This window comes from Ciona robusta, chromosome 1 (assembly GCF_009617815.1).
Source record: "Ciona robusta chromosome 1, ASM961781v2".
NCBI classification, from domain to species: Eukaryota; Metazoa; Chordata; class Ascidiacea; order Phlebobranchia; family Cionidae; genus Ciona; species Ciona robusta.
The window spans coordinates 8,674,118-8,697,534 of record NC_143235.1 but is presented as its reverse complement, the minus strand read 5'-3'; the positions used below and the strand labels follow the sequence as shown (position 1 = coordinate 8,697,534).

At 37.3% G+C, this 23,417-nt stretch overlaps 4 protein-coding genes across 10 annotated transcripts; 2 read left to right on the top strand and 2 right to left on the bottom strand.

Annotated features, from left to right (window-relative positions):
• Positions 1-1,113: 1,113 nt before the first annotated feature.
• LOC149742744 (protein yippee-like 5) lies at positions 1,114-3,080 on the bottom strand. 5 transcript variants are annotated; one of them, XM_089889703.1, is made up of 4 exons: positions 3,002-3,080; positions 2,856-2,904; positions 2,452-2,604; positions 1,114-1,662 (listed from the first exon to the last, which is right to left on the bottom strand). In XM_089889703.1, the coding sequence occupies exons 3-4, from the start codon at positions 2,590-2,592 to the stop codon at positions 1,408-1,410; spliced, it is 396 nt and encodes a 131-aa protein (XP_089745829.1). In that variant the 5' UTR covers positions 2,593-2,604; positions 2,856-2,904; positions 3,002-3,080; the 3' UTR covers positions 1,114-1,407. The 5 variants fall into 5 exon arrangements, with proteins under 5 accessions (XP_089745829.1, XP_089745821.1, XP_089745835.1 ...); XM_089889695.1 differs by having other exon boundaries at positions 2,856-3,052; XM_089889709.1 differs by having other exon boundaries at positions 2,452-2,623; positions 2,856-3,051.
• A 714-nt stretch (positions 3,081-3,794) lies between these two features.
• Positions 3,795-12,269, top strand: LOC149742743 (uncharacterized). Of its 3 annotated transcripts, XM_089889545.1 has the most exons (13): positions 3,795-3,947; positions 5,071-5,323; positions 5,871-5,999; positions 6,775-6,864; positions 6,927-7,054; positions 7,517-7,698; positions 8,687-8,757; positions 8,879-9,091; positions 9,371-9,507; positions 9,956-10,114; positions 10,726-10,847; positions 11,374-11,433; positions 11,671-12,269. In XM_089889545.1, exons 2-13 carry the CDS (start codon positions 5,114-5,116, stop codon positions 12,120-12,122), a joined length of 1,953 nt encoding a protein of 650 aa, XP_089745671.1. In that variant the 5' UTR covers positions 3,795-3,947; positions 5,071-5,113; the 3' UTR covers positions 12,123-12,269. The 3 variants fall into 3 exon arrangements, with proteins under 3 accessions (XP_089745671.1, XP_089745679.1, XP_089745688.1); XM_089889553.1 differs by lacking the exon at positions 3,795-3,947 and having other exon boundaries at positions 4,831-5,317; XM_089889562.1 differs by lacking the exon at positions 3,795-3,947 and having other exon boundaries at positions 4,999-5,323; positions 8,879-9,022.
• A 150-nt stretch (positions 12,270-12,419) lies between these two features.
• Positions 12,420-15,549, top strand: LOC149742742 (sperm axonemal maintenance protein CFAP97D1-like). The gene is made up of 4 exons (XM_089889688.1): positions 12,420-12,711; positions 13,422-13,621; positions 14,286-14,478; positions 14,751-15,549. The coding sequence occupies exons 1-4, from the start codon at positions 12,619-12,621 to the stop codon at positions 14,886-14,888; spliced, it is 624 nt and encodes a 207-aa protein (XP_089745814.1). The 5' UTR covers positions 12,420-12,618; the 3' UTR covers positions 14,889-15,549.
• Positions 15,550-16,053: 504 nt separating this feature from the next.
• On the bottom strand, positions 16,054-23,095 carry LOC149742741 (uncharacterized). The gene is made up of 6 exons (XM_089889654.1): positions 22,710-23,095; positions 21,497-21,611; positions 20,187-20,302; positions 19,747-19,864; positions 17,022-17,168; positions 16,054-16,630 (listed from the first exon to the last, which is right to left on the bottom strand). Exons 1-6 carry the CDS (start codon positions 22,954-22,956, stop codon positions 16,531-16,533), a joined length of 843 nt encoding a protein of 280 aa, XP_089745780.1. The 5' UTR covers positions 22,957-23,095; the 3' UTR covers positions 16,054-16,530.
• Positions 23,096-23,417: the final 322 nt, after the last annotated feature.

Genomic DNA, 23,417 nt, shown 5'->3' with positions numbered 1-23,417 from the left:
TTTCATTCTGTTTTCTTGTGCCATTTGATAGTTAAAAAAGAAAATGCAAGAATTACAAAACCGTACTTCACGACTTACGTAGGTCGTTGCTAAATATTTAAAACACGGTCGGGGTATTAGTATACCATGTGATAAAGGTAAGTCCCGTCTTTCTTCAGATATTGTATATTTAAAAGACGAATCATTAGGAGCCTCCCATAATACACGATATAACATGTGTTTGCATTTGTTTGCACAAACATGTTAAAATAGTAAATTGTATATTATATAATCCTCATTGGTGACGTCAGAATGTCAAGTATGATGTAATTACAGTAGTGTGGGGGAAGACGGGACACCTTTAGAACACAATATCCAAATACCCTGATCGTGTTTTAAACAATTAACAACAGTATATGGGAGTCGTGAGAATACCATTTTATAACTTTTTAAATGTTCTTTGTTTGCTACTAAACGGGACGAGTCACATGTTCCCCACCCTACTGTATATTGTGATTATTACATCATAAGCCACCAGAACACATGCCGCGTAATAAATTTAATACAAGTGAATTATGGTTACCGAACACGACCACTTTCAAAGTTAATTTTCGACATGAATGCACGTTTTTATTAAATACATATACAGCGTGTATCAGTGAGAGCTATATATGTAACATTTTGAATGCGATTGGTTTACGAGTGACCAGGTGTTGTGATAAAGTGGGAGGTCCACGTATAAGCGTAGCGCGGACTTTTATATATCTTAAATCGCCACTGATGACCATTCTCCTCTGCTGTGAGAATCGGGTAACATATTTGTTGCGTATTTTTCCAAACATCTGCGTTGACCGCATCAGTCCAATACACCGAGAAAAAACACGCATGGGAAAAAAAGTTTTAATACATTGATCATTTTTCCTATTTCCGTAATCGAGCTGAACATCCTGCTGTATTTTTAACCTCTTATTGCACGACATACTTGACATATTGTTCTGCCTATTTTATATAACCAACTGGAATGAAAAAAAGTGTTGGTTTGTCCTAGACTTGTTTCTGTAACCTAGCGGTCAAATTTATACCAGTAACGCATGACAATAGAATAGAACAAAACTGGCATTAAAATAATAGTGATTGTCAGCATTAGACAGTTTTATTTATGCAATATTTTTCACCTGATTGCACAGAGCTGTCAATCTGTAGTGCAACTCCATTAGAGCACTACAGTCAAATTTATTAGTATACATGAATGAAATTTATACTTAATGATCAACATATAAGTATTAAACATCTGAACAAACAATATGCAGATTGAGAAGCAGCGTCTTCATGTTTCAGTCATTTGTATCACATATAAATAATTATACAATGAGCATAAGCGGAAACAAAGGCACAAGTTAGGAAAAACACATTACAATACAAAGATCATCAATCAACATTATCTCGATGTCTACTATGGCTTAGAGCTGATGGTTTTGGTGTTTCATCAAAACCATCGCTTTCCATAACAAGGGCACGCTCCAGGATTATTCTCCCCTCTTTATATCGTTGACTTTCTTCAGTTGCGTACTCATACATCCAACCGAGTTTTTCATTGCAGTTTTTACACGCTACATCGCGTACCATATGCCTTCCTGTCAACATCACTCTGTCTTGTACATCACTGTAAATCAAGTTCACCACCTAAACAAAAGGGTGAACAGAATAAACATACTCTGTTTACCGTATGTGATTCTTAAGATAAGAAACTAAAACAACATACTGTCTATAACACACAGCTTAAAGCGCATTTGCTTATATAACATGGTAAAACAACATCTGAAAAGAAAATAGCAAACAGTATGCCCGATGTAGGCAATGCAGATGCTAAATGACATGACTGTAATCATTTACCTAGTACATCTGCATGTAAAAATTGGTGTGGGGAATTCCTTATTGTTACCAACAAAAATGACACATTAGAAAACACTTTTGGTAAACTCATATGTGCTAAGTTTTTTGGCTATGTTACCATATTTATGGTTCCCCTTGCATTATGCAGGATAGGAAAAAATGGCCTGCATGGAAAATTTATTCGGTTCGTAAAAGAGAATATTTCATAAGAAAATATAAACAAATATCCTATGCGTGAAAGTAAAACTTTCCAATCTGAACACTAATTTAATTTCATTTGTTACAGATAGAACATAAAGAGTCACTACAGGGAATACAGTTAGAGTCCTGAAGTAATAAAGCACCATGTGTACATCGAGATGTCAGTTATGTTTTGTAGTTTAGGCACGAGTGAAGAATCCTCCGGTACATAGAAAACTAGGCTGGTGGAAAGTGTTAGTGGTTGGTGGTTAGTGGTTGATGGTTAGCGGGTTAGTGGTTATTGGGTTAGTGGTTAGCAAATAAGGTGGAGGCGAACTTTTCACTAGCACCGCAGTTTATTTTGTAAAATACTTCAGTTTTTAAAAATCCTTTTCTTACCTTGTTAAACAGAAAAGCACGTCCGGTGGCTCCGGTGAATCGTGTAGAGATCAACTCAGATCTGTTAGTGAGGGAGGTGTCACATCTGGCGCATGAGAAAAGTCGGGAGCCTCCACTATGTTCAAGAAATATTTTGCCCATGGTTGCTGCTGACTGTATAATTTAAAATACACTAATACAGTTTACATTCAAAAGTATTCAAAATACATGTCTTATTAATATTATAGCATATAGCTTATGGGTGAGCTTGATTAAATATGCAGTAAATCTTGGTGCAAAACTTCAGAAAACTAAAAAAACAAAAAAACTGATGACACTATTAAAATTAAAGCATCTATAAAACTATTTATTTACAAAAAAAAGAGGTAAATTTTAAAAAAAGAGTTAACCTTCTTAGTTCTTACCTTATAGGCGACCAAATATTGGATACTAGTTTGCTTCTGCAAAATTCATCTGCAATTGGAATATAGTATAAGCTACAGTTTAACCAACTCTAGAAGTTTTTGGTCTTTATAGTATGAGCAAGAGCAGATATAGGTATTAGGTATACCTCATTATAATATTATAATAACAGAAGCACGTCAGTCAAAAAATTATTGGTGCGGAACGCTCGATCAGCTGATTTTAGTCAAGAAAAAGGGGACCAAAAATATATCGCCTCACTTATGTATAAAAATAAGCACGGTGTATTCATTTATCACATATAAAACTAATCCTTCATACTACTATTTGAGTAACTTTAGCCCTAATATATATTTCTCCATATATAAACACACAACTAATATATAGACTTTGCATATACTGTTTGATTTTCGCTCATTTTTTCATTATTGTTGAATTTCCTTTAAAATATATCCAGGATGAGCCATCTATGTTATTATTAGCCTAATGACAAGGAAAATAAGGTTCACAGACGCTGAATCCATAAATCTTTTATTCATACACAATGGCAATAGCAGACTAAATACATAAGACATTCAGTTTAACATTGCTGCTGCTTTACAATCGATTATTTGGACATGTGTTAGTCAGCCGCAGACTAATTTCTACATTAAATTTAGAGCAACACAGATAAAATTTCCAATTAAAATTTCATTTAATTTGTAAAGGATTTTTCCGTTAAATGTATCGTATAGGGTTTACCAGTGTATAACGCTTCAAGAGAAATTTATGGATATTACAGCCGAAATGATTTATTTTAGACCAACGAGCAGTATGTGATAGATACATAGCAAAATGCCGTCATCCATACCATTTTTCACAGTCGCTAGGAGATTACAAGCCCCACGATTAATGACGACGATAAAAAATACTTTTTCTCTGGCGTTAATTTACTGCCTTTTTCTTGGGTGGTCTGGAGCTCGTGGTTTTAACGCCGTGACCTCTGTCTGCTCGGAATCAAAACCAGAAAAGTCTGGAGTACGAGGTTAGGCTTCTACCCGGATACGACCGTGACCATTAAACGTCGCGTTTGTTTACGCGGTGGTACACGCACGGTGAGTAAAAGTTTTGGGTCTCTTTTCGTGGCGGATTATCACTTATACCCACGGGATTTGACAGGCCATGAAAATCAATAGTTCTGAAAAAATGCATTGTTTGTTAAAAGTGGGCGGGTTTACAGATCACTGAAGCGATATAATTAGCTTAATATCCTCCAGAGCTGTAATCTGGATCTCACCTTGGTCCCCTGGGTGCCAAATATCGGTTTGGCGAAAGTTAATTATTTTCTTTTGTTATTAAGCCGGTGTGAAAACAGCAGCTTCTCGTCTGGGATTATTTTAACAAGACTTATAGACATAGACAAAAAAGCTGCCGCTCAATAATGTTTGCAGATCTAATTATTTCACTCTGCGTTTTACATTGGAAAGTAATGTATTGGGAGAGCTGTCTATTAACGTGTCCTTTACGCTGTGTAGAAAAACATGTGCAATGTATAACAGCATATAAGCGTCAAACGGGCTTTTAGTCCTATTTTATACGCAAGAATTACTATTGTATGAAAAGTTAGCCAGGATAATTCGGAAACATGTTATATGTCAGCAATGAACCTCCTATAAATATTTAAAGGGTGTTTTTGCAGCATAGGCTTGAATAATGTTTCCGCTATTTAAGCTGTTTGAATTATAATTTATCTTTAGAAAATACCATTTCTTCATTTCTTTCCCGACCGATTAAAGTAAAGGCCTTGTTTCTAAAATTAATTTTCTCTCGGTGGTCACGAATAATCGAGTGATGCCAACCTAATCTTGGTTATCTAATTCGGTTGACTGACTTTTACACTTGAATTACACGAGTAAGTCTTACTTAATTAGTGTAAGGGCCCAACAATGGCGGCAGTAACAAATTCTAATTTACCAAGTTATTTTCCTTCGCCTATAAAATGAAGTGTATCAAAAGGAGCACGTCAAGCGTATAGCTTGTTCGTGCAGCAAAATAAGAAACTACAAACTCGCATAAGGCTATTGAAGCTTTTCAGGTTATGTGTGAAGGTGTTGAATGCTTACGTATGCAGCACCTTATTCTTTATAAGGTGCATATATATATATATATATATATTTTAAAATACGATACTATTATTATAAGACACTGTTAACTTAAGAGAGACACTGTTAACTTAAGCATACGAAACTGATATCAAGCATTTCGAGAAACAAATTTCACCATGGATCCAGATGATCAGAGCTTGGAAACGAGCAGCAGTTTCAGCCCAACAGAAGTAACATTTACCACTGTATCGCCCGTGCATTACGAAGCTCCACCAAGACTGAACATTGTGGAGCAAATTGTGGTCCCAGTCCTATACTGCATTATATCGTTTATTGGCTTGATCGGCAACGGTATCGTTCTCTACATTATGCGTCACATGGTAAAGGTAGGCTTATATGTGTTTATTACAAGTGGGTTAAAATATATTAGCCACTGAGCCTTATTGACAAGCATTCGTAATTGAAGTGTGTATTATTTAAGCAATGGTAGAACCTACATGATGGTATATTGTCACAGCACCCTCACGTTTAACGGCCTTTGAAAAAAAAAAACATTTAACATTAACTTCTCAATGACCTCACGATCCAAAACAAAGTTTTCATTTGTGTTTTTAGCACGGAAAGAAATACAATGCCCATATATTCAAGTGTGTTTTTATAAAACTGAACGATAAAATTGCGTAGTGTTAAGTAGCACAGAAAATCTTGCTATAACAATGCCATGGTGTTTTATTTTTGCATATTATGTTTTAAATTATTGCATATTATGTTTTAAATTATTGCATATTATGTTTTGAATTATTGCATATTATGTTTTGTAGGCAATCAATTTTCTGCTAATGCGTATTACAGTTGATAAAACCCATTTGTTCGATTTAATTCCACATAAGCTATGAGCGGTTTTAAACGAACTTTAATTGTCTTTGATCACAGAACAAATCAGTGACGGATGTGTACGTAACGAACTTGGCGGTTGCAGACATTTTACTTCTGGGTACTTTGCCATTCTGGGCGGCTGAACACGTAATGGGTCGATGGGTATTCGGAACCATAATGTGCAAGGTAAAATCCTTTGACAGTTTCGAACATCGGTTTACATCGTTAAGGAATTATACTTTGTGTTGGAGTTTCTACACTCCATAGTGTGCAGTGAATGGGAAAACAAGCTGACAGTTTAGTCTATACCGGTCCGCAAATGCTGATTTGGATTTTGGCCATGTTTTCATGTACGCTAGCTCGATATCTATTCAGTAAGCTGGTTATTATCATTATTAAATTTTTATAATTTGTTTGCTCATGTTTATACGGCCATTGGCATGGTTTAAACGAAACCATGTTCTAGTAAGCCATATCAAGGTTAGGTTGAACGAAGGAAGACTTTTTTTACAAAACACTGACGTAAATAAGGCAGCGGTTTGATTATACAAATACATCCCCGTGTATTGGAAACAGCAAATCTGATGTACTAGAATTTGTAAGCTGTCACAAGCTTGTTTAGCTGTTCACTGGAATAACATAAATCGCCTAATGAGGACGGCATGAATAATTTAGTAAATTCGAAACTCGGCGCGCTGAGCCGCTGCGAACACTGTTTTAAAGGCCAATAACTCGCGCTAATTGCTCTTCGAATCCTAGTTGCATTGTCCACCATAACCACAAAACGATGGCGCCACAGCGGGAAGCTTAATAATTGCATGTTTACAATTTGCACAGACTTCGCTATTGTTGAACAAGGTTATAAAGCTAAGGTTACAATTTAATTTTGATACATTCCGTGATCCAACATTTAGTTAAAACGCAAACTATTTGACATTTATCCGTGATTCTTTACCAACAGATAGCGAGCTGCATGACCTACATGAATATGTACGCTTCAATCTTCTTTTTAGCCATCATGAGCTTAGACAGATGGCTGGCTATAGTTAAGGTGGGTCATATATCGGCTAATCTATATCTGCAACACATGCTTATACTTTTATTTTCTTGAAGGCGATCAAATGTAGGACGTTACGTACCGTCCAAAAGGCATGGATTATCAGCTCACTAATCTGGGGACTTTCTCTTTTCTTCATGATACTACCCTCCTTGTTTCGAACGACAAAGCAGTATAGACACGGGTATGGTATTATATCTACTTTAAGGGCAATTGAGATTAAGGTAAAACCCCTTGTTGAAATGCGAACACTGACAATTAACAGACGAACTATCGATTCCAAATAATATCCAGCGTAAACAATCTATAAGCATTATTAAGACAATTTAATTAAAGGTTAGCAAGGATATTTATGATTTCAATGCTGAGTAGAGAAACAATAACCAATACATGCATGTGAACAAAGATTTTTTCCTGAAACAACCGGTTTGTTGATGCGAGATATTACATTTTAACACTTGCGCTTTTCATACTGTCATCAGCAACAGTCCCGCCATCCTGTTTTGAGGATTAGTTTTGTGACGTTATTGTTTTGCTCTTAAGCGCCGAGCAAAGCTTGCTTGGCGAACGCTGTTTACGTGCTTTCACGAATAACAAAATTCTATTAAATGTCTATAACTAATTGTGCTTGAATTAAACTTTTTAGCGATCGATGTGTTTGGGAGTTTCCTAAAGGAATGACTTATCACCTCAACGTTCTTTACAATGTCCTGAGAAGTATAGTCGGCTTCTTCCTTCCGCTCATCGTGATCGTCTTTTGTTACTCTGATCTTGTGCGTTTTATGAGAAAACGAAGTAAAATAAGAAAGAAAAGTTCTGACTCTGCAGGTTCGTTACGTTAGTGTTGTTCACCTGGTAGTGTCTGGCCAATATTATATATTTAAACTTATGAAATATATTCTATTTAGTATATAGGCTGTGCTTCAATGGACAGCAAGAATATGAGTAGGGGAAGACGGGACCCTAATAAGCACACATTGCCCAATATTTTTAATCTCAAAATACATCACGGTTTTACCACGAATTACTACAATCATATCTTTATTAATTGACAACACTTCAAAGAAATGTATTATAACACACGAGGGGTTATTTATCGATTCGCCCACTAGATGTAATTTTACTGGCTCCAAAATGGTTAGAACGCATCAATTAATAAATATTGTATCCTACAAATGCATATGAACGTGTAACAACAGAAAATAATAACTATTATTAAATATTTTTGGGCATTGCTATTCTATATTTTGCAGAAGCCACTTTTAATAAATAGTGCAGATGTCACTATGTATAGGCAGATGTTTCATCTTATAACCAAATGTCACGAGTATTTTTACATATACCACAGATGACGCAACTAATTTATTTAAATTGTTCGTGGTTTAAAAAAGAACGTGATTTTAATCAAGCCATGCATGTGTGATGCAACCTAATCAATAGATTACGCTGTCAACGAAACAGCCAAGACCCGCACAGATCACACACGTCTTGCTGAGCGCGTGGATTTAATTGCATAGTCTGTCGTTAGCATACCATCGATTGGTGTGACTCTGCATGCTGTCGCATAACTCCCATCACTAGATTTTCCACCAGTTCAATTTCGCGTATAGGCCTCCAATCTCTTTGAACAAAACCTTGTTGCCGTAAATGAAATTTAATTTGTCGAATACCGAAACCTTATCTGGTTGTCTAGGAATCCATTTTCGTTCAAATAATCTATACTAATAGCGAGGGAAATCGGATAATCTATCAAGCTATTGGCCAATATACGCATGCCTGATCGTTGTAACGATTTATAGTAAATTAATGTCTTAAGGTAATAACAAAGTGACCCAGATGGTGTTGGTCGTCGTCTCCTGTTTCATTATATCATGGCTCCCCAACCAGGTAAATGCATTTTAAACTCTATGTCAAGGTTGATATAATTTTATCAAAATGTGTGTACTTGTACTACAGGTTACCAACTTCGTACATTTGCTTAAATTGCGTGTGTGTACTTGTACTACAGGTTACCAATTTCGTACATTTGCTTAAATTGCTTGGGGTGGTGAGCTACGGGTGTAAACCGCCAAGTATGAGAATCTCCAGTATGAGCGCTTTTACCACCAATTTTCCATTCACTGACTCAACAACAAGCATAACTGGACACGAGGTACAATGGCTTATATGCGAATCGTGCGCGACCAACAGAGATTTTCCACCCGCCGAAAATAAGCTACAGGTTGCATGGTGTTATGATACGACAACGTTAAAAATTAATACAACAGTATAATTAAAGAAAATAGTGTTTTGTACCAAAACTCGAGAAGCTCTGATACGGTGCGGGAATTTGCATAAATTATTAAGATAAAGAAATTACAGCTCCCCGGGGAGCTATACCTGGTGCTTAAACAGCACAAATGCCTCATAGTATAATTCGGGCGCCTATATACTGGTTAGGATGCAATTAACGGTTTACCTAAAAGCTAATAGCTCAAATATATGAGTTTCCTTTTTCCAGATCGACCCGTCAGGAGCAACGACCCGGAATGGCCTTTTGGACCTTCCGGCCGAGATAGGCACTAACGCGACCGACGTTGATAGATTACTTGAGATAACTTCATCGCTTGCTGCATCCGAACCTTGCGTCAGCGGCCGGTGATTAGGATTTATGTTTTAATAAAATATTAACACCGTTTATACAGACAGCTTCGACCGCCCTTCTTGTTGTTGGCGGTTAAGGGGTTCTGATCATAGTGACTACATCCCTATATACAGCGATCGCTTCTCATTACACTGTGCTCGGTCGGAAGTTTAAATAACAAGACACGCTTTTCATTTTTATTCATGAGATATTTAGGGTTTGCGTCGCCGAGCGTGAATTTTTAATTAGGCAGTATTATTGTTACCAGCTTTTGTGTTCATTTAAGACCCTCCTCATAATTAGGACGTACTCTAAAAACATCGTTTTAAGTACATGGATTTAAACCACGTGGTGCAATATGCAAAACACTAAATCCCTTTTAAAATCAATATATGATCTCGATATAGCCAAGACACCTTTTCAAATAAACCACACGCCTAATTGCCATCTGTATCCTTACAGTACCATCATGTACATTCATCTCTTCACCGCTTGCCTCGGTTTCTCCAATTCAATGATGAACCCAGTTGTTTATTCATTCATGGGAGCAATGTTCAGGAAAAAGCTCTTTCAACTTATAACATGTGCTCCTGAAAGTGGAGGTCCTGGCCGGAACAGAAGGTTAAAACATTGTTGTTTAATTTCCGGATATAGGTTGACTGGACTTCATTATTTGAACGCTCGTAGTTTCTTATTTTATATTTAGGATTGATAGAGAAAACCCTTTAAGAAATTACAAAAAAAATACCGAGATCAGGGCCGCACAAGTGTTGGACTTTATTTAATTATTATATCACGTGTGAGAATGTTGAAGTAGTTGTATTCTCTTGTGACTGATATCGAGCGCCTCTTGTGATCAATATTAAAATCCAAACAAACTAAATATCGATTCTACGATCGCGGTAATTTAGACATTTGAACGGAAAGGTTTAGCTTCAAGTACTCCTCCTGTGGGACAAAACAAAATAAAGTTTCTGTCCGCCATGACGAATCGATCGCTGCCGGTGTGGTTTAATTAAGCGATCGTAGTGCTGCCAATACAAGCTCCAGTAAACAAGTTATACACCATTCACATACCATTGTGATTTTGCATAGTTTTGCTTTTATTAGATTAAGAAAAATGATCTAAATAGTTTGAAAAAATGTTTCAATGTTTGCTTTTCATATCTGGGCGCGGGTGACGAATGTAACAGGCGAAATTCTATTTACGGAGAGTCTTATTTTTACTGTAGAACGAGCATGTGGACATCAATGCGGCACACGACTACCACACGAATAAGAAACAGCACAGTAAGCCTTGGAAGAAAAAAGAGACCCAGCACGGCAATTGCAGCGGGCGGAAGAAACGAAAGAGGTAATCCTTCAATTTTATATAGTGCAGGATGCGGGCACGGTTGTAGACACCACAACGTGTTGTGAAAATTTAAGACATATTTTTTTCTTAAAGAAAGAAATACAAACATTCTCTTTGTGGTTGTGCGCATTCGCCATGCGATCGAACATAATCCCTCATGACGTTTTATTTTTAAATCGTCAATTTCATTCATATATTCGAAAGCTAATAAAGAGTTCAGTGTGTGGCGAGATGGGACACCTTAGTACATGATATTTAAATATCCTGATCTTGTTGATTTTATTTTTGTTTACTACCAAATGCGATGAGAAATTGTAGTGATAAGGTGTCCCATCTTCCCCCACCCTTTATACATTCTCGAACATGAGGAGGAGAGGCGTCATTGATTACAGACAGATCGCTGAAACCAGACACAAATAACGTACAAAGCATTTTAATCTTCTGACAATTTTTTTTGTCAGACCTTTTAACCTTAGTGTTAATTGTCTCGTAATTTTTGGTTATTGAATAATTTATGTCGTTTCAGAAGCTACTTCTCTTCGACCCGCAAGTCAGCCAATTTGGACACGAAAACAAAACGTTGTCGGTAAGATGAGATTTGTCATGCACGTCGCACGCTTTGATGTACAATACATTTCATCCCCATTTGCAATTTTAATGTAATTTGTAATCATTGCTGTCATCGAATGTAAGAAATCGATGTAATACCTAATTACATTGCGTTGTTTAATTTTCTTTTTTTTTTCGGGGTAAAGAAATGAAATTGTCGTAGATGTTGCATCAAACGTAGCTTGAAATTGAAACAAATCTGATTATTCCACAGAAGACGTCAGGGCGGCACCTGCCGAAATGCCAGACGGCTTATTTCCAGACTACGATGACGACGACGAAGAAGATCACATTCATTTAAAACCGAGATGCGTGGGGCCACCAGTGACCAAGAGACGGATGAAAAACGGGTTTAACCAGCAGTTGGCAAAGAAACCTAAGAACCGTGGAATAACAGGTGTGAGCGAATGCAATGACTCGGACAGCGAACAAGACGACCAAGCTGATGTAACACTTGGCGCCACACAAGTGTCGCCCCTATGCTACAACTACCAGGAAGAAAATAAGAATGACAAGAGCATTACCTGCAACGGTGATCCTGAAGAGAACGCCCCATGCGAGCAAGCGAGGTTATTGAGCAACCCGACAGTTGCAATCGAGGTACAAACCCTCACAGTTCATGATGAAACTGACTTTGGTGGTGTGTGGGCAGGATTGGAACATTAAACAAACATTTCTTACAAATGTGTCGCGTTTGTGACGATTTCTTTATTGTCGTTTCAATGGTGTTGTACATAATCATATATATATGTCCCTATTGCAGTAAATTCAACAAATTCGATTTTCGAAATACACATAAATGAGTGCACTGTGGGAGATCCGTAATAACTGTAACTGGGGCGCAATATAATAACATAGTGGACGACTCTGCTCAGCCAAGCGTTACTGAACGCTGGCTGTTGACATAGCGACCCCATTGTTTGACGCGCGGAGCAAGCACCGCTCAGCTCTTGTTGTTAGGCCATATAGTTTCACGATCGTACTGGTACAAGGTTTCTTTCACAAGAACAATACCGAAAGAACAGTCAGCGAGGTATTTTTGCTTGGGACAAAAGAAGACATTCAATAGCTTTCAAATACTTTTAGAGCAAGGGACATTAGCGAATTCGTGATCGAATTATACATCAGCTATTATCAGTCGGCGAAACAGTGGGCGTTAAGGATGCATCGTTCATACCAGCCTATTTTACCTAGCCACAATAAGTTGCTGCAACAGCGATGGGACTCAACTAACTACAATGACCACAGGAGAAGGGTAAGTACAACTTATATTACAACACTGTATAATATTACGACACTGGTATAATACATTCTGTGTTGCCAAATTTATTTTTGCTTGTACAAGTGTGCAGAGGTCTCGTGATAGAGTCGCGTTTTTATTTGCTTATCGTCATCAAATTTACCCACACGTATTTATGTCAACGTAACCTGTTAGTTTCGGTGGCTAATATACGTCATCGAGAAATGCCACTTCAGCCCGAGCCACGTTCGTATTTCAAGCGCCTCTCGAATACGTCATATGTTTGTTACCCCTCGCAGAGTTCCAAAACTTAAATTATGTTGTTTATTCCTAAGCTTAAAATATTTTTCCGGCATCCACACGAGATCTATCGAGTGCTCTTTCGGCTTTTGCTCGAACTCGAAAGCTGCACTTTCCCCCTTTCGCGTGTCCTTGAATGTGAATGGTTGAGTAAATGAGCAGCTCGTTTACTTTGCCAACGCATTGTGAGTTTCAACTTAACTTTAACCCGAATTATTCCCCTAACCTTTGCTTCGCCGAGCTATTTTCAGCAAAACAACAGGTTTGTGTGTTTTAACAATCATTAATGGTACGTTTCAAAACTATATGCGAAAGACTACAAGTTTCAACTTCAAAGACATATACAGTATTTTATCTAAAATATGAAAAGTTGCACTACAGGCAACCGTTAAATGAAAACAAGTAACATACCCTTCATTCATTAGGTACGATCAGCGAAATCCATGGTCGACACCCGAGCACCACAAACGTATGTCCACATGCATTTAAAGCTGAAGAAGTTGCAGCTTGAAGAAGAAAAAATGAGCACGATCGAGAGAGACAACCGAATCCTCCTCGAAAAGATGAGCTTAGTGATGCGGACGAGGGGTCGAGTGGATAATAAAAATGATTATGAATACAGAAGGTGAGAGGAAATGTATAATATACTGTGGGGAAGACGGGAAACCTTTAGCATGTAATATCCAAATATCCTGACCATGTTTTAAACAATTAACAACGGTCTATGCGAGTCGTGAAAATGTGGTTTTATGATTCATTGAATGTTCTTTGTTTACTACCAAACGGCACAAAAAAATAGAATAAAAAGATGTCTCATTCACCCCGCCCCACTATATGTCGGCAAAACATTTCATTTTTTTACCGTATTACTATGCACTTAAGTCATCTTCTGTACTCTACAGAAGGCAGCAAAAATAATAGTTCGGTCGGTCCTGCTTGGTGTTACAGTATTAAAGCCAAGTTAATTATTTTTCGTTGTTTCTAATAAAACTAAAAATATCTAAATAATAGGTGATATAACACTTACAGTAAATCCAGCATGTTGTACCTATAAACTCAACGCTCAAAACAATACAGGTTTGTGGGCAAATAAGAATTCGAAACATGAGAAATATGGCACGTTTTCGTTGCTTGCAGACAAATAAATTTGAGGCAAAATAGAACTCTTTGTTAGCAGCGGCGAGAATGTTTGTGCGGGAAATCGTTAATTGTCTGCAAGTTTTGATTAAATAAAGAATTCAATAGAACAACATATACAAGAAATACTGACGCGCGTACTTTCCTTTCAGTTTAAACAGAGAAAAACGTCAGAAGGAATTGCTTCGAGTGACTCGTGAGAACCAGCATATATTGGCACGGATTACAATGAGAGAGCCCGATTATAGTCACCGCAAGTGGGAGCAAGAGTGGCAGCAAGCAGAGAAACTTATGAATAACATCGGTCGCTACCCACAGAACTGGTGGAAAGTTGTGGAAAAACAGGTGCGAAATTATTTCTATACCACTGTTGCTATTACACCGCAGAAAATTGGGTTCAAAGACCATATTTGGGTGTCACGATTTTAAACTGTGATTCAAATATATCATTTGTCACTTATTCGTTATGGTATAAACTTAGTATGAGCAAAATAAAAAACAGCGCGACTGTAGTTTAAAAACACCATAATGTATAAATTGCTGGTAACGCATGTGTGATGGTTTTCTCGTCTATAAAGTGGAGATAAGAGGAAGTATTTAACACTTGATTTCCCTAGCGTAAGAAGAAACAAAAGCGAGAGTCTAAAAGCGCTCCTACCGAGGCTACTTCTAGTGATGAAAAGACGATTGAGAAATCTACGGAAGACCCAGTTGCAAAAGCTGTGTCCGAAAAAACAGCTGAAGAAACGGCGTAAATTGAACAGCGAATCTTAGACACTACATTAAACAGTTAAACTAGTGTTTATTTTACTTCAGTGTACATTTATCATGTTTATCAATTTGCGGGCATTGCCCTGCTTTGCACCGACTAGCACTTTTAAAAGCACCGTGTGATTGCAATACAGTTTAAGTGTAGACGTTGGCACTGCGCATGTTGGCTTCCTGCCCATATATTCCACATATACAACCTCATTAAAGGGTATATGCGTGCTGTATAAGCTTCATTTAACTTTTTATAATAAAGCAAAAACGGGTATTTAATTTACTGTCAGTATACTCACAGTTCAGATTTCATGTTATTTTACCGCGTATAACATTTTATACACTTACTATCTGTTCATATACGTATGTGTATTACATAAACTCTATCATTACAAAAGCACCTGCAAAACATCTAAGTGGATAACTAGTTGACAACCTCTTACTATTAACATTGCTGAACGCCACACTAAATACAACATAATTTACCTGTCAGTTATGATAGTATATGCGCCACTAAAATGTTTGCTTTGGGTTTTATGGAATGCTTCTACCTTTAGCTTCTACCGCTGCTCGGTTTGAGCTAATGCGGTATTATCACTGTTTCTTCTGGTTTACATTACACGCTGTCTTATAATAAAAACCTTGTAGCATAAACACTGAATCTTTCGGCGCTGTCACTTACACAGTATTTTACAAACAGACATAGCAGGGTGGGGGGAGATGGGACACCTTTTTATTCGATTTTCTCGTGACATTTGGTAGTAAACAAAGAGCATTCAAAAATTTTTAAAACTGTTTCTTTACGACTCTTATAAAACGTTGTTAAATGTTTAAAATACGATCAGGATATTTGGACATTATGTGCTATGGTGCCCCGTCTTTCCCCATTCTACTATAGATATAAAGACAAGGTTTGTGTCTTAATGATCCTGGCGCAGCGATCGAAAAAAATATGCGTTTGCGACTGCTGTGAGTGTTTTTTTAGTGGCTGACAAATTAGGCTATGTTGCACACTACTATTTATTATGAGGCAAGCACTGTATCACCACACACCAGTGTGTAGTTTGAACATCTAAATTTGTTTTATACAGGTTGGGCATCGACACTGGTAGTTTAGAAACTGCGGTTGCTGGTTTAAAATAATGTAAACAAAACACATTTAAAAGCTAAATTTAGTTTATTAAGTCCGAATCTCGCAGGCAAATATTTCAGGCGAAAAATAACGTTCGAGTGACACTTTAGCTCAATAGAACCGAAGGAGTATATACTACTGTAGTTTTGGTGGTTTACACAATAGAGCCAAATGTATAATTGGGGTGATCGCAAATATGCGATGGTATATATTGGTCCGTATTCTCACGCAGATTGATCCAACATTATTATGTGCGGTAAACGAGACAAAGTGCGACGTAACAGGACGGACAAGCGTAACATCACAGACGAGACAAGATGGACGAACAACAAGGTGACAAAACGCACGAGTTAGCGGATGCGAAAGAATGAAGCGGTACGAACATGGATTAGAAGTGACGAAATACATTTTGCACATTTGAAGCGCAGCGAAATAAGCAGGGCGCTGCAAGATGCTGATGATCAATCAGTATAGCAGATTTATGTACAAGAGTTGTGTTTTTATTAGGCGAGCATTCCCGCACCACCTCTGGCGAACTGTCTGGGTGCGCCAGGTGTTCTGTTGCTTGATGTGACCGCCTTAATCTCAACTTTGAACATCATGCTGCAAAAAAAAACAGTCTTCAAAAATGTTGGCCAGCGGTAATTTAATCCTAAGCATTTTCTTGATAGGATGAGTTGTAACGAGTGTTACCCAGCCATGAAGATTAGGATTCGAAACTCACCCAAAGGGCGCGATTATCGTGTACAAAATTTATTACATCAAATAGTACGATAGTTTAGTTTTTAACTGCATTAGCCGCACAAAAGGTCATATATAAACATAATGCAATTTTAATGCAGACGATTTTTGACTTGGATAGTTTTAAATTTGACGTTGGAAGTAGCAAAATCTATTGAAAACGAAAATGAACAAAGTGCTAAAAAGCGGAAGTATATTACAATCGCTTAATTTGGCATTTACTTGATTATCACCTAATTTAAGATATACTTACAATTCACAGATGTACTTGTGCCTGGCGACCTGTGTTCTTCCGCGAGCCACTCCGCACATTTCCTGCTTCCAGAAGTTACCGGTGTAATCCTTGCTGATTACCACTCGCTCCAACGGTTGCCTAGCTCCGTCTGTGACGTCAACAATACTGAAACGAAAACAGTATTGTTTAGAAAATCGATTGTTAAATATACGAATAGATTTTTATGTCGTATTCAAATTTTGTTTCGTGTTTGTTTCGATTATACAGAAAAACGTTAATTGTGCGAAATATTTTTGGCGACATCCACAATATTAAAAACCCTGCAAGATTATATGCTGCACAAACCAATACATAAAACGAATCGGCGTTGATTACATAATTAGCAAGTGTTCTGGTCCTCGTATAAGAAAAAGCACATATAGGGGGAGGAAGACGGGGTACTTTTAGCACATAATATCCAAATATCCTGATCGTGTTTTAAACCATTAACGCAACAGTCTATGCGAGTCGTGATGATCCAGTTTCATAATTCGCTAATTTTTTTTGTTTTCTACCAAATGGGAAGAGAAAATAGAATAAAAAAGCGTCCCATCTCACCCCACCCTATACTTATATATACACATTCCACGAACAGAATAACTTAAAAAGTCGGTTAAAAATTATCTGATTTTTTCAGAATAAAATAAATGCCTCAATACCTACAATTTATGACACCTGTTTTAAGATTATACGTCGCGAAAGATTATTCTTACGACTTATCTGTTTATCTTTACAACAAATATCGTAATTCCAGGTCTTCGGTCCATTAAACGTACTTCGGTACATCGCGCGTGTAACAAATTAATACGTCATCTATGCGAGTACTTTTCCATGACCAACACGTTATATAAAGTAGGGTGGGGAAGATGAGACACCAAGAACATTCGAAGAATTATAAAACTGAATCCACCCGACTGCCTTAAAATGTTGTTATAATTATTAAAAAAGGATCAGAAGTTTGGATGTTATGTGCTAAAGGTGTCCCATCTTATCCCGCAGTACTGTACACTTTTTTCTTTTTGTTTCGTATGTTGAATTGAATTTAAAGGTGTTAAATATTGGTAATATCGCCTTTCTACGTGCTTGCCAGCAGTTTAATTATAGCCACGTACTCGTACACGTGCTAATACGTTTCCATTCTGAAGCAAAGTTTAGTGCCCGACGGTATAAGCTATAAAACATAATCTGTTCCCGGTATTTTGATATTTAAGAACCACATGACAAACGGATAATAAAACGTACATGCAACTTTTATACTGTTGTATATGGACATTGATTATCTTCAAACGCGCGCATTATACACATACTGTCTATAGCTATAATGCTTCTTAACCTCTAAGTCGCAAAGATGCGGCAGCGTTATCTAACTAGAGATTCAGGAGTTTGTTATTCTAAATAATATATCACTTTTACTGTACATCTTCAAAAGGTTGTGCAAAATTGTAGCTTCGGAAACGGGACTTTAAAGCCTTAATTGTTATTAGTTATGCATGTTATTTGGTGTGTGCCGAAAAAGGTGGGAAGTATACTGTAAACAATGTTTTATCTTTACTTTTTCGGCATTTAAACAATAGAGTTTTTGTTAGATACACTTAACTTGTTGTAGAAAAGTGCATGAAACGCAACTTCATTTTTTTTTTCTCAGCTTCGAGGAAATCAAAATTTCTCGGTATAAGTTCACGGCTTAGCCTAAGGCGTATGAAAACTGGTTGTTCATACCTTGCGGTTGTTCAGTAAAAGGTTTGTCTTTCACGACTAGGTTTCAGTTCGACCGCCTGACTTAACGAGACTACCAATTACTCATGCAAGCCAAGCTTGGACATGGAAGTTTAAACAAACCCCTCACGACCCCTCGATAACACACCGGGGAAATCACGAAGCCGTGATTAAAATATAGAACGGAAAATCGTTGTGGAACATCTTTTATTTGTCACGCTGGGTGAGAAGTTCTCACCGATCGTTGTAGAAACGATCATTGTATCGAATAATCGGCGACCTCAACGGTATTTCATGGCATTATCCATCGTATATCTTTACTACTGGTAAAAACCAAAAACCGATATTGCAATGCGATGTCATGTTACACGTACGTGTACCGCTATCCGATAAGGCTTTAAAAGCGATTAAAGTTACATAGGAACAAACTCGATTCGTGGTCGTACTTCTTAACCGAAGAAAACGATACGAGGCTTGCATAATTACAGTAAACTTTAATTGCCTTTGATGTAAACGTCGCTTCGTAAATATAAAAATAATACGAACGTTTTACATCATCTTTGTTATAAACGTGACAGTTCAATTACGGACCGAATTGAATTACAAAACAAAGGCAGCAGATGCAGTGAGCGTTTATTTTAGGCATGAATCATTCAGCGAGCAATGGAAATTATATATTAAACATTTGCGGGTAAAAACCTAACGAGAATATACCAATGGATTTTGGGCAAAAGATGAAACTCTGATAAATGCAACGACTATATAGTTCGATTAAATACCAATAAACAACTGATCAGTATTAAGCATGATTGATAAAAAGTTAAAAACCACCAAAGAAAAACCGAAATTCCACAAACGACGTGTTCCGCAGTGCCCAATTGGGCAAAACCACTGGGCTCCACTACAGACCAATATTTACTGCTGAAGGAGCGCGACGCTAAGGCAGCAAAGTAAGTGGCCGAAATAACAAAATTTAAAATAAAATTACCGGAGAAGGTTCTTCCTCACGTTGCTCCGGAGGTTCCTTGTGATCTCGTAACTCGCAGCTGATCCGTCCTCCCATGTCCACACTGGCAACCCACCGTTGGTACGGTTGTAGGACAACCCTGCAAACACTGAATGTTTAATTTATGAGTTAAACCGATTACATAAATAGCATTTTAGTATATATCAATCTCATTTAGCCAACGGTTTTCTGTATTTTAGAACCATTTAACTATTCAGTATTTATATTTCAGAAATTCTATGTTTAATACAGTTCTTACATTTGCAAGTGTCATTTTTTTGTACATCAGTTCAAAGAGAAAAACATATTAACCTATACCTATTAAATGAAAATATATTATATACAACCACATTTGCTTTTAAACTATATATATAAAATTTATCAGCAGGTCTTATATGATTGTCTTGGACAAGTCTATTTACCAATCCAATAAAATTCCTGATCAGATGGATCCAGTTCGCGAATGTAATCTGCAAGCTTAGTAAGTCCACGGTGATCTTTTGCGACAGCCAGACGTGCGTTCATGTCGGACGAACAACTGTAAACATACTGGCATAAGGTGGGGTGGCCGTGTTTGGAAAAATATCATTTTTGATTTATATGTAAGTAAAAGTATATTATTCATCCTCACGTGGGGGCTACGGCACGTCAAAATCCGATATATTTGTTTCATATTCCCCTGCCCGTTTAGGAGTTATTACATAAACAGGATCACTTATTGTGGGTGATTGTATTTTTTATGTGTAAATGACAATCCATAAAGAGTACGGTGGGGGAAGATGGGACACCTTTAGCACATAATATCCGAATATCCTGATAGTGTTTTAAACAATAAAAATAGTCTGTGGGAGTCGTGAGAATATAGTTTTAGAATTCTTTAAATGTTCTTTGTTTACTACTAAATGACACGGGTAAATAGAGTTAAAAGATGTCCTATCTTCCCCCACCCTACTATAATTCAGTTTTTTGCACGAGGCAACATAGAATGGTGGCAGTGATGGCTCCCGAACTAAAAAAAAAACGATGGCTCATATATTAACGGCCCACCATTAAGGTAGAGCAATCGGCCAATGTCTGAATTTCCGTTCAAATGTCACGAGAGCACACACACATGTTTACAATAGTACAGCAGCATTAAGTATTTTTATGGCGAACGTTCTTACCACTGAGTCATGGTTGAAATATATATATAGCAAGATTGGCAATGCGGGGTTCGTGGGAAAGATCTAATCTTGACTTATTTAAATGTGAAGAAAAGTTTAACCATGGGAAACAACGTTCATGAACAAAATGAAGGATGTATATGTATTCTGTTTAACCCAGAAACCCGAGACGTTGTTTCTGTGGAAATATACATATACGGATGTCGTGCTGTCTGTTTCGGCTTAAACCGAGAGAATGTATAAACATGGCGGTGGCCCGAAGCTAGACTTTACAAAAGTTAATTAAATGAAACTGCGAAGCAAAAATGTTGTTTAGCAGGTATAGGTGCAGGCAGATTTAAAAAAAACAATGTGGGTATTACACTATTATTAGAAAATCAATGCGTGTTGCTATAGAACATGTATTACCCGCGTCTCTAACGTGCTACATGACAGTGCTGGCACTGTTTTAATAGTTAAACTCGTTTTTGTTGGTATTTTAATGATATAAGGAATTATCGTAATGATGCTTAGATGGGCGCAATCGGCATTCAATTTTGCGTAATTGATTCGTGAGAAAAGTGACTTACGCGGTGGTAGCAGCATCGCAGTCCAACTCTTCGTCGGAGATCTTGAGACAGTTGTAGCCGTCGCTGGTCTTAAAGTAGCCTTCAGGACATTGGCAAGTGGGCTGCTTTGTACAGTCTGTCAGATAATTTGGTAATTAGACTTAATTGAAGGGCGACTACTTTAAAATTTAAAATTCCATTTCGATTCGCAAGCAGCAAGTTTGTGACAAACGGTTGTTTTTAACAAAGAATATAAAAAATGACTCGAGGTCACTTTGTTAACGCGAACGAAAATTGGTATGCCGTTACAGGCTAAAACGATCTCGTGGTGCGCTTAAATTGCACCCAACGCCCACGGCAAAGTTACCAGCCATCTAAACCAAACAAAACGTTCAACTGAGATTCTTGAAGGGTAAGAAACATGATCGTCCGGTTTGTTCGCAAAGTATTAAATGACGTAACACTGTATCTAGATTAGAACAGAATCCGTGCTACTTTGTAATGGAGATATCTCATACATTTGTGGAAAACCATTTTAATCAAAAGAACCTAATATCGATGTGGTATTCGCTATTTCTGGTACAATGACTTTACAAATAGAATAAATGACGCATTCTATTCTAAAAAAGTGAAGTTTATTCGACAAGGCGCATATAAAGGGGGATTTGGGATTTAGGACACATTTATCCCATTCGCTAGTGCATACAATATATATTTCACAAGTTCTATAATAGTATATGGCGTTTTCAAAGACTGGATTATAAACCGTACATTAAATAGTTGTCTTGTAAAAATCAAGCTAACGCAAAAATTAAACGTTTGTCGAATTTCAATCATTCAAAAATGGACCGCAGACTTTAAACCACTTAGATGAAATTCTTGTGTGGTTTTACAAGTGTCAAGCTGACAGTCTCTACGTCAGAACACCGGTCATTTTCGCCGCTTACGTAATCGAATAACTTACGTCACTTTTTGCGTAGGTGTCGGGCTTAGGAAACCTTGATTATCAATTTAATGGCGACCAAGCTTTACATTTTTATTAAAATAAAGTTGCCGTTTTACACCATTCTACGACAAAAATATACATCGTTGTTAAATGGGAATTTACTTTTTCCAAGGATAAAATACATCGTTGTTAAATGGGAATTTACTTTTTTCAAGGATAAAATACATCGTTGTTAAATGGGAATTTACTTTTTTCAAGGATAAAACCAACAGGCAAACAACAACTCACTGTAAGCGATTCTTTTGATGTTTCCAATAACGTCGTTCAAGTTGGGAGGGTTGGCCGAGTTGACTTCCTCAGTGTAGTTGGTGAGCGCCTGCTGCATGTCGTACAAGGCAGCCCTGGCACAAGGACATAACGCCATCCATGTCCTGGAGTTGTCCCGTGGCCTCTCCACGTCATTGATTCCGTTTGTCACGCCATGTGCCACTGTTACCAACAGGGCCAGGCAACATGCCTTAGCAAGAAAGGCCATGTTTTACTTGATTCGATTGAATTTAGATTTCCAAAAGGTTATTTGATGACCGGTCAGAGAAGGACCGTATTTCAGTCCTTAATGGTTTCCGAATAACTATTTATCTTACGATCTGCGTAAAACAAAATTAAGTATTGACAGTTGCACAAACTATCTACAACAGCATCAGTGTACAATACGCGACACATTATTTATTCAACATCGCTTTTAACTAAATCACTCCTATTAGCAAATTGATCCCCGTAGCAAATCAAACCGACTATTAAGTAACGTGTACAAGCGTCACTGTGTTATCGCTCATCATTAATTAAAGTCACATAATAGGCGTTGGCCACAAGGACACATAATGAGGTCGTACAAAATAAACAATTACAACCGTGGGGTCGTTGGTTTATGTGCTACATTATCAATTAAAAAGCTTTTGGCTTACAACGTTTTAATGAGCAACGTTCGGGCTAAAA